The sequence below is a fragment of the Equus przewalskii genome, chromosome 9 (assembly GCF_037783145.1).
Source record: "Equus przewalskii isolate Varuska chromosome 9, EquPr2, whole genome shotgun sequence".
Taxonomy (NCBI): domain Eukaryota; kingdom Metazoa; phylum Chordata; class Mammalia; order Perissodactyla; family Equidae; genus Equus; species Equus przewalskii.
Genome location: NC_091839.1, coordinates 13,358,891 through 13,370,072, shown reverse-complemented (window position 1 = coordinate 13,370,072; position 11,182 = coordinate 13,358,891). Strand labels below are relative to the sequence as shown.

Here is an 11,182-nt window from a genome sequence, read left to right as displayed (position 1 = left end):
AAGGATATGTGTGTGCGTGTGTGTGTGTGTGTGTGTATGTGTGTGCGTGTGTGTGTGTGTGTGTGTGTGTGTGTGTGTGTGGTGGGGAATCACTGCTGAAGAAGGCAGAGGACTCAGCAGTTCCCAGGGAACAGAAACATAGTTAGAAAGGACAGACAAAGAAGGGCACAAGGGGGGCTGGAATAGGGGAGGGAGGAGGAGGGTCCTGGGCAGAGACCCCGCCCCCAGCCCACGTGGCCCAGGAAGCTCTCCTCTCCTGGGAGGAAGCTCAGCACAGAGGAAGCAGAGCTGAAGCATCTGGAGAGCAGTGCTTGTGAGCATTTCTGGAGCCCAGGCTCTTCTCACAGAGGGAGGGACAGAGCAGGCAGCAGACACCATGGAGCCCCCCTCAGCCCCTCCCCACAGAGGGCACATCCCCTGTCAGGGGCTTCTGCTGGCAGGTGAGAGGGGACATTCCCTGTAGGTGGGAAGGAGATGGGAGAACAGAGGTCTCCTAGGGGCGAAAGGGCTCTAAGAGGGGCCAGAGGACTTCTGTTTGGACCTGATGGGAGAGGACAGGGGACCAGAGTAGGATAGGTGGAGGGAGCTCAGCAACAGGAAAATTTCACAATCTGGAAGTGGTGAGGGGCAGAAAAACCTAAATTACTGTTCATATAACAAGTTATTTATCACTGAGTTTTGAACTTTGAAAACTGATGATAATAATAATAATATGCAAGGTGACACCTAAAGAAAAACTTGGCTAAGGGCACGAAACATTGTCCTTACCCCAACCTCAGAAACTGGCAAATAAACACCAGGACATGGAGGGCCCTGAGAACACTCATTCATTCATCCACAGGTGTTTGCAGCCTGTTCCAGACACTGGGAGAACAACAAGATCAGACAAGTCCTCAGGAGCACACACTCTGTGGGGATGAGGAGAGATAAGCAAGAGATCTAGAATGTGATGTCGGGGACTGACAATGTCATGAAGGGAACGAGCAGGGAAAGGTCAGAAAGTGAAGACAGAGGGTCTTTCAGTAGGTGGTAGGGAAGGCATCTCCCAAGGATGCCCCTGAGAGTAAGCAGGGCGCTGAGGGCAGTGAGGGAGTGAGCTGGGCAGACACCTGGGGAAGAGTAATGGGAACAGAGGAAATAAGTTCAGAGGGGCTGAAGTAATGGTGGTCATGCTGCTGGCTTTGACCAGTAGACACACACACACAGACTCACACTCCAAGTCTAAGAGAGGAAGAGACCGCCTCAGGACCCTAGGCCTCATCTTTCCATCCCAATACATAGGTCCAAATATTGATTGATCTCTCTCTCTTCCCTCCTAGTCTCACTCTCAACCTTTTGGAACACACTCACCACTGCCCAACTCACTATTGAATCAGTGCCGACCAATGCTGCTGAAGGAAAGGATGTTCTTCTGCTTGTCCACAATCTGCCTGGGAATCTTGCCGCCTATGGCTGGTACAAAGGGGACAGAGTAGATCCCGATCAACAAATTGCATTGCATGTGATAGAGCGACTAGAAATTATCCCAGGGCCTCTATACAGTGGTCGGGAGAGAATGTACCCCAATGGATCCCTGCTGTTACAGAAGGTCACCCAGGAGGACACAGGATACTATACCCTACAAGTCATAAATAAAAATTTTCACAGTGAAGTAGGAACTGGACAACTCTGCATATACAGTGAGTAGATCCTCTTCCTCTCTGACCTCTGGGTGTTGGGTGGGGCGAATTCTACTTCACACAGACAGGATTGACAGGCCTGGACTGTGCCTACATTCCCCTCTGCTTTATGTCTCGTGTTGGGGTTTAGGCATTTAGTGCAGGTCACACACAGTAGAGACAAACTTCAAAAGATTGGAATTCCTTTCCCAGAATCCAGATCCTGCAGACATTCCCTGCAGAGAGAAAGACCAGTCTGATGGGAGTAACTCAGCAGGGGGAGGTCAGTCTCAGTCCAGGACCTTGGGGCCCTCCCCAGGACCAAGACCCTGAGTAAGACCCTGCAGGACTCAGTCAGGGCCTGGAAGAGGCACCCCTTGGGATTCTCACAGAGAAGCTCAGCCTTGGGAAGCCCCTGCCCAGACCCCTGTCCCAAGGCTCCTGACTCCAGTGACCCTGAGGACCCTGTGCCAGGGTTGGGTTTTGGTGTCCTGGGCAGGGATGACTGGGAGCAATGATTTCCTGGCTGCCCAAGTCGAGGCTCCGGAGCTGGTCACCAGCCAGGGCTCAGCCCCAAGAGCCACATCTGGGCAGGGACAGAGCCTGGTCCTTCACCTGAGACTCAGCGTGGAGAGCACAGGTGGATAAGGTCCCCAGGCCATTAGTCAACTGCCCTGGGGGACTTCAGAGGCTCCAGAGGAAGGTCAGTGTCCTGAGGGAGGAACAAAGGAGAGAGGATGCTCCTGACAGCTCCTCTTCCACCAGGGATCAGCACAGGAGCCCGCTCTCGTGGAGGCACACAATAACGGATGACGTTTATTTGGGCATCTGCACATTACCAAGATTTACATCAGGTATTTAGGGATGTTTTAACCTTAATTCACAGACAATATGGCTTAAAGAGACTTCTTATCATTTACTGTATTGTATCTAGGGGAACCTGGGGCACAGGGAGATACGGTCTCTGGATTAGGGTCACACAGACCATGAGCAACAGATGAGAGTCACTAGGGGTCTGTCTGCAGCCACAGCCCCATCCCCTCCTCCACCCGGGGGCCTTATTAGGCATCTATGGCCCCTGAGACCAGCCACTGGGACAGATCCTTTCTTCTTAGGTGGGGGAGAGATCCTGGTCTGGGGAGTGAGAGTAGATAGAGAATTCATCCGTGTTCACTCTAGAACAAAACTACCTGCATCAGCAATCAGAGTCAGCTTCCTGGACCATCAGCACCAGGCTCTGGGGTGGAGCCTGCTGGTTTTTAGAAAAGAATCTGAAAGAAGTTACTTCCCAGCCTCTTTCCAAGGACACAAGCAAATCCCATATCTGTCCCTGGACCCTCCCACTACATCTCTACAGACGCTTCCTCCTCTTGCTCTCTGATTTCCCAGGGCAGATGTGGGTCCAGCTAGAACGTGGGGAGGGGGTTCTCTCAGCCCCAGAAAGCCCCATACAGTGGAGGGGGCTTCACAGAGGGAGAAGAAAGGAGGATCCTTAGGATCAACTTCCTTTTTGTTGTTGTTGAATTGCAGAAGTTCTTTATTTATTCTGGATATTAATCTCTTACCAGACATGATTTGCAAATGTTTTCTCCCAATCTGTAGGTTGCCATCACTCTCTTGATTGTATCCTTTGATGCATGAAAGTTTTCTGTTTTGATGTAATTGAACTTACCTATTTTTTCTTTTATTGTTTGTGCTTTTGGTGTCATATCTATGAAATCATTGGTAAATCCAATTTCAAGAAGAGCTTCCTCTGTTTTCTTCTAAGACTTTTATGGTTTTGACTCTTATGTTTAGATTTTTGACCCATTTTATGTTAATTTTTCCACATGGTGTGAGGTAAGGGTCCAGCATCTTTCCTTTGCATGTGGATATCCAGCTTTCCCTTTACCATTTCTTGAATTGATTTCCTCCCCCATTGAATGGTCTTGGCAATCTTGCCAAAAATCATTTGACCATATATGCCAAGGTTTATTTCTGGAGTTTCTATCTATTCCATTGGGATATATGTCTGTCTTTATGCCAGACCTACACAATGTTGGTTACTGTAGCCTTGCAGTCAATTTTGAAATCAGGAAGTGAGAGTCTTCCAACTTTGTTCTTTTTTGAGATTATTTTGGCCATTTGGGGTCCCTTGAGATTCCACATGAATATTTGGGAGTTTCGATTTCTACGAAATACTTTGTTGGGATTTTGATAGGGAGTGCATTGAATCTGTGGATCTCTTTGGGTAGTATTGTCATCTTAACAATATTAAGTCTGTCCATCCATGAACATGGACGTCTTTCTATTTATTTGTGTCTTCTTTCATTTCTTTTAGCAACATTTTATAGATTTCCATGTACGAGTCTATTGCCTCATTGGTTAATTCTGAAGTACTTTTTTTCTTTTTGATATTATTGTAAATGAAATTGTTTTCTTAATTTTCTTTTCAGATGTTCATTATTAGTGTATAAAAACATGATTTTTGTATGCTGATTTTGTATCCTGCAACTTTGCTGAATTCGTTTATCAGTTCTACCAGTTTTTTTAGAATCTTTATGGTTTTCTACACATAAGTTCATGCCATCTGCAAACAGACGTAATGAACTTCTTCCTTTTCAATCTGGATGCATTCTATTTTTTTTTCTTGCCTACTTGTTCTGGACTGGATTTCTGGACTATGTTGAATAGGGGTGGTGAAAGTAGCATCCTTGTCTTCTTCCTGATCTTAGAGGAAAATATTTCAGTGTTTCACCATTGAGTATGATGCTAGCTGTGGGCCTTCCATGTAAGGCCTTCAGTATCTTGTAGTAGTTCCCTTCTATTCCTAAGAGTGCCAGTATTTTGTTAAATCAGTAACCGATTCTTTAGAGATTTCCTTCACCGTGATATTCAATCCACAGACTTGGAAGTAAGTCCTCTTCAGCATGAGAAATCCTTTAGATTAGAAGCTCTCCAGGTCCTTGGGTTGTGGACAGTGGGTGGGGCCATCCTCATTCCCTAATAAATTATTTAACAAGAAGTAAATGCCTTCTGTACTTTACAGGAAGTTCCCTGGGCCCCAGAGATGGGCTGGGATGGCAAGCCTGCCTTCCCCAATAGACACAGAAGTTTACATGAGGATCAGGGCCTGACCTTTTAAAGTCACAAAAGTTCTAGAAAAGAGTCACACAAGAGTCCACAGGGAAAAAAATCCACTCGATGATGAGGTTATAGGACGTGTAGGCTGAGAAGAGTTTCCTGGTGCTGGAAATACAGAGATGTCCAGGGGAACTGATCAGGGGTCACCCTGGGGTGATCTGGGGGTCAGAGAGGAGGGGCCACCCTCTCCTCACAAATTGTCACCTGAATAAATACTCACAACGCTGTGCACAGGGCCAGGGCCATCTTCTGGGTCACCTTCACACAGTTCACCGTGGGAGCTGGGAACTGGCTGAGATCTCTGAGGAAGGAGCCTGGCCCCAAGCCCCAGGCCCCTTCTCCATCAGTCACCTCCTCTTTTTCTCCACAGAGCCAGTGGCACAGCCCTCCATCCAAGCCAGCAACATCACAGTCACAGAACAGAAGGACGTCGTGGTCCTGACCTGCCTCACCAATGACACTGGGATCTCCATCCAGTGGTTCTTCTATAACCAGAGTCTGCGGCTGACAGAGAGGATGAAGCTGTCCCACGAGAACCACACCCTCACCATAGACCCAATCACAAGGGAGGATGCCGGGGATTATCAGTGTGAGGTCTCCAACCCAGTCAATTCCATCAAAAGTGACTTCATCACCCTGGCTGTGAGCTGTGAGTGACCTTCGACCTCTGCCAGTTCCTCTCTTGTATATTCCACTGGCACAGGGTGAGAAATGGATGAGAAAGTGGGAGCTTCCTCCAGAGCCTGTAGAACAGCATGGATAAGAACCCCAGAATTAGACTAATCTTGTTGTCTTGGTTCTGATATGCATCAGATGTTTGACCTTAGGGAAGACACTCAACCACCTGAGCCTCAATTTCCTTACCTATAAAACTAGACTAGAACAGCTGGATCTTGGGGGGGATGGGTGTAAGGATGTTTATTAGGAGGTTAATGAGATTATTGCCCTTAGACAGGGTCATTCACAGAGTCAGGGCTCAATCAAAACTAGCAGCTATTATTTTATTAATGTTATTAACTGTAAAATCAAGAACTAGTTATATCACTTCCCAGTTCTGTGACTTCTATAGACCATTTAGGTATTTTATGGGTCTCAGATTCTATTTACGCACAATGGGGATGACACACCCTCTCTCTCCTGGGGTGGAAGGATCAGATGAGATGGACATAAAGTATTTTCCACTTTTGCTGGCACACAGGAGGCACCTGAAAACAGTCAGCTCACATTATCATTACTAACAAGCGTTGGGCTGACTGGTAGAGCCTGCCCTCTAAGACCATCAATAATGATGGAAAGAAGCAGAGGGAAGAGACGTAATGTGAGAGGAAAGGAGGCCTTAAAAAGAAAATGAACAGGACATGGGACTGGCTACCTCTGGGAGGATGTGAGGAGTTAGAGCAAGTCCAAGGTTTCAAATGTGAAACAAACACTGATGACCATACTCACAGAGACCACACACAGACCTGGGGGACATTTCCCTCTTCCCACCAGGCCCTTCCCCTGCAAGGCCCCTTGTGGTTTCCCCTGGAATGGACTTAGGCCTTCATCTCCTCCCCCTTTCTCTTCTCCTTTCAGCAGAAAAAAACACCACAGGCCTCCCTGTGAGGGCCATTGCGTGCATCGTGATTGGGGTCCTGGTCGGGGTGGTGCTAGTGGCTGCCCTGGGGTATTTCCTGTTCCTTACAAGGACTAGCAGGTACGATGGTATCTCTCACACGCTGCTCCTGTCCCCCAGGCTGACCCCAGGGCAGGAGGAAGGAGACCCCTTCCTCAGATTCTGAGCCTGGCTCTCCACAGCCCCCCAACTTCCCTGGTGGATTGTCCCCTCTCCTTCCATCCAGCTCCTCCCTCACCAGCCACTGACCTGGGGCCGCTTCCTCAACCTTCCTTATTTATAGATTAGGCACAAGTAAGGAACCAACCCTTTAATGTTGTCCTAGTTCACTCAGCGGACGCACAGTGGTGCTGGCAGATAGTAAGAGCTCAGTGAATGGTACCTCCTGTTCTTTATTTCTTTCTGCCCATCCGGTGAGGGGAATTTACAGCCTGCATCTGAGGGTCGTCCTGGCCAAGATCACACAGCAGAGAGTGGAAAAACCTGGACAGGCTGGGTGGAGTCAAATGCCCCGCATGTGGCAGATGCGGTAACCACAGCCCCTGACATGTGAGACGGAGAACCTGGGCCTGGCCAGGACAGCAGATGCCAGAATGTCCTTTACGCCCCATGTCCAGGCAGATGGAGATAAAGGACAAGGCCACTGTCACATCTCAGCATCTCCTGGCCTGAGGGGCGGGTGTAGTAACAGCAGGGTCTCCACATTCAGCAAGCTCCAAGCTCCTCAGGCCCCCCAAGTGTCCTACACACGCTGGCCTGCTTTCCTTCTGAGGGTCTCGGCACTTCCACTCAATCAGACCCTGGGGGTTTGATTCCTTTCCTGGGTCCTTTGTCCCTTCTTGACAACTTTCTCCTGGACCCCCATCTGCCTGCGGGTCCTCCCCCTCGGGGCCCAGGACAGATGTGGCTTCTTAAGGCCTTTCCTCAGATCCCCTCTCCTGGGCCCTCCCCTCCTAAACAGCATTGGTGGAGAAAGGAGGTCTCCACCCCCTCCTTGGAAGTGAAGACTCCCTTTGTCCCCTCTTCTGACACCAAAGCTGTGACCTCTCCTGGCACCCCTCACAAACAAGCCTGACCTTTACTAGGACCAGAGGCCAGCCTGACCTCACAGAGCACCGGCCTCCAGCATCCTCCCCAGGTGAGTGTACATTCAGCCCAGGAGCGGCTGGGAGCCCCTGGTCCTGCCCAGTATCCACTCCTGCCAGTCATCTCCGGCCCTCTGATCTTTCCCCTGGAGCTTCAGCATAGGGGATCTCAACTGGTTAGTCAGCCCTGACCTGTGGGATCTGATCAGGGGCACCACCTCGCCCTAAATGGACACTAAAATGACAAGAGGGTCTCTCACCTTGTTCTCTGGGAGCTGAGGTCCCCATCACCCTTGGGGGGATGGGTCTGAGCTTCCTCATCCCTCGGCGCTAACTCCTGTCTCTGCTCCCAGGCCGTGGTTCCTCCAGTAGCTCTGCCTCCCCGGTAAGCCCATCCTGTCCCTGTCCCTTTGCCCTGGTGGGGGGGGGGGGTCCCAGCTGCGTAGGCTCACAGCAGAAGGACCATTCAACCCTGAAGCTCAATACAGACCCCTACTCCCCAGAACATCCAAGACAAGCAAGCGCCACCCTGGCCAGGAGTGGGCCCTACTTCCGGAGCATTACCACCCCACATCCCTGGTCCCCTCAGTCAACCTGAGGAGAATCCTGGAGACCAGCCAGGAGTACATTGGGTGTCTGGAGCATCAGTCAGCGGTCCTGGGCTAACGAAGGTCAGGGGGCAGCATGAACCAGGATTGGGGTGCAGGGCCACAGGCTTGGAGATTGCTGTTCAGGAGGCAGTGCCGGTCACTCCTGAGGAGAAATGACTCTCCCCCCCTGTCCCCTGATGCCTGCTCTCTCCCCTTCCCAGGCCCCTCTACCTGGCTCCAGGACAGTCATTCCCATCTACCAGGTGAGTGTGGGCAATGAACGTTCAGGTGCTACAGGCCCAAGGGGGCCCAGGATCTAACCTCAGTCCACCCCTGGCTGTTCTGCAAGGTTCAGGGAACAGCAGTAAAAAGTGGAATAGAGGCTGGTAAAAGGAGGGAAGGGACTGAGGGCAGAAAACCCCCAGCCCAGCCAGGCCCCCCACAGAGCATCTTGGGTGGGCCCTGGGCCTGGGAGAGGCTGGGACACGTTCTGAGAATGTTATAGCGACTCAGAGGCCTCTTCTCTCTTTTACAGGAATTACTACATCCTCATGCAAACACTTACTGTCAGATTGACCACAAAGCAGATGTGGCTTCTTAGTTTCCTTCAGGAACTTCCCCTTAAGGGCTGTGGGGAGAGGCCCTCCTGAGACAACCCCCCCCACAACCCAGCAAGTCCCTTGTGGGATCAAGAGCTGCAGCCTGAGCCAGAGAATCAGCTCTGAGCTCTGAAGATATTCAGGGACCTGAGCCTAGGGATTGGGGACCCTCCAGGATGTCTGGAGACCCAGACAGGCTTCCCTGAGCCCTGGATGGAAGAGAACAAAGTCTCCCATCCCCCCAAAGGAAGTGGGGGGCTCCTAGGGAAAGTGGCTTGGCCTGTAACCCACTGTTGACCACCTGAGACATCTGAATAAAAAGGACTTTCCCCTCATTTGCCATTTTTCTGCCCATGGGCTCCTCCCACCTAAAACTCACCAGGCTCCCATGGCAACAGGACAAAGTGTCTCCTCCTTGACCTGATCCATGGGCCTCCTCCCACCTGTGCCTGACCTGCAGCCCCCCCCCCCCCCCCCCACACACACACACACACACACCTGGGCCAGCAGTTCTCAGTCCCTCCCTGAAGAACTGACATCACTTGGGAAGGGTGATGTTCCCATTTAGGTTCACTCGGATGGGTGCACCCACACTCACACAAACCAAGGTGCTCCATCACCAAGGCACAGAGCCCACAGTTCACAAGGATGTTCTGCCATTGCCCAAGCTCTGGCAAGATAGGAAAGAGTTACAAAACCTGCAAAGTTTCACATCTAAGTTACTTAGCTCTAAGTTACTCCTTATCCCATCGGCACACAGCATTGGGTTAGACAAGGTGATGCCTCTTGCTCATTTTCTATTGCTGCTGTAACAAATTACCACAAACTTATCAGTGTAAAACAAGACAAGCCATGGTGTCAACATGGCTCTGCCCTTTCTGGAGGCTCTAAGGGACAGTCCGTTTCCTTGCCTTTTCAGGCTGTTAGAGGCTGCCTGCATTCCTTGGCTTATGGACCCTTCCTCCATCTTCAAAGCCAGCAGCACAGCATCGAAGTCTCTGTGTGCTCTGTGTCCATCATCACATCTCCTTCTCTGCTTCTGCCTCTGCTGCCTCCTTCTTTCACTTATAAGAAAGAAACCTGGATTATACTGAACCCATCCAGATAAACCACCATAATCTCTCAATCACATGATCCTTAATTTAATCTGAAAATTCCCTTTTCATGTAACTTATCCACAGATTCTGGAGATGAAGATGTGGACACCTTTGAGGGACCTTTGTTCTGCCTACCACACCTCTCAAGGCCATGTTCATTATCTTTCATTACAAACGGCCCTTGGGCACTCTGGACTTGGTCATCCTGACTGTGAGGTCAGTTTCCACAATGAAGTTCATAGCACCCTCAGTACTCCCGAGCCATGGAAATGGAGGCCAGTCCAAACTCCCTGAAGCCCTCTCCACCTCTCCCTTGTTAGTCATGCTCAGTTGTTAAGAATGAAAATAAAGCAGACACAACTCAAAGATCACACTCCCAAGCCCTTGGATAGTTTGTGGTGGTCAGCACCACGGACAGTGTCACAGCGATGCTCAGCCCAGGGGCTGCAGCAGGGAGGATGCAATGAGAAGGGACTGTGGGAAAGAAATACTACCCATGTCTATTCTGCATGAGAGAGATGCAATAAGGGAGAGTTTTGTTGCTTATTACAGGATAACCTAATTCTGCTCTAATTTATAAATCACAAAACTTTTGCGTGTGTCTGGACTTTAGTTGTTGGCACATCCATGACAACTCCCCACATGGCGGATTCTACATCCAGAGGGTGGCCTGAGGAGACTGAGAGCCTGCTCTGGGCTCTCAGGGAATCTCCCTGTCCCTGAGAGTCAGGCCACTGTCTTGCCTAGGAGTATAGAGGAACAGTTTCATGATTAACTTCTGACCCTCGGTGCCCGATCTTGGAAACATACCCATCATAAAGCCTGGAGCACCCCCTGAGCACAGCATCCTGTTCCCCAATCCCCAGCTGAACCCCCTGGGCAGCAGGACTGAGCCACACCCCTGGGCTACTCTCCCAGCTCCTCCAGGCTGAGCCCTGTGCCTGTGTCAGAGGACTTTGCCATCTGCCTTCTTTCCCAGCAGAGCAAACATTCCTCCCGAGGGACACGTGGGGCATGAGGATCCATCTCTCAGGGTAGAACAGACACCTAGGGCTCCCCGATCTGTCTGTGACCTGCAGGGGAAGAGAAAAGACCAGGACCTCAGAGTCACCCCCATCTTTCTCTTTCTCATCCATGTCCCACCCACAGAACCAAGTCTGACTCTATGGACTCAGCCCTGTCCTTCCCAGGGGCTCAGGTCCAGTCTGCCCACTCAGGGTGCCCGGTATAATGGCCACATGGGTGCTCTTATCTTTATTATTTCTTTCCTTCTGCTTTGAATTCGGTTCATTTTGACTTCATTTGAGCAAAATGAAACTAGAATGAACTTTTCTAGTTTCTTGTGGGATGAACTTAGATTATTGACTTGAGATATTTCCTCTTTTCTAATGTAAGCATTTAGTGCCATAAATTCC

General features: G+C 50.2%; 1 protein-coding gene across 1 annotated transcript; it reads left to right on the top strand.

Moving 5' to 3' along the window:
* Nucleotides 1–251: 251 nt before the first annotated feature.
* On the top strand, nucleotides 252–8,999 carry LOC103563978 (cell adhesion molecule CEACAM21-like). Its single transcript, XM_070559520.1, has 8 exons — nucleotides 252–440; nucleotides 1,320–1,679; nucleotides 5,152–5,430; nucleotides 6,357–6,553; nucleotides 7,481–7,534; nucleotides 7,835–7,866; nucleotides 8,293–8,334; nucleotides 8,607–8,999. The coding sequence occupies exons 1-8, from the start codon at nucleotides 377–379 to the stop codon at nucleotides 8,719–8,721; spliced, it is 1,143 nt and encodes a 380-aa protein (XP_070415621.1). The 5' UTR covers nucleotides 252–376; the 3' UTR covers nucleotides 8,722–8,999.
* The last annotated feature ends 2,183 nt before the right edge of the window (nucleotides 9,000–11,182 follow it).

Bases quoted from the DNA above. Each gene is read 5' to 3' on its own strand.
- LOC103563978 (XM_070559520.1), top strand. From the start codon at position 377: ATGGAGCCCCCCTCAGCCCCTCCCCACAGAGGGCACATCCCCTGTCAG. The intron at 1,680-5,151 runs GTGAGTAGATCC...TTTTCTCCACAG, and splicing joins TGGACAACTCTGCATATACA to AGCCAGTGGCACAGCCCTCC. The intron at 6,554-7,480 runs AGATTCTGAGCC...TGACCTTTACTA, and splicing joins AGGAAGGAGACCCCTTCCTC to GGACCAGAGGCCAGCCTGAC.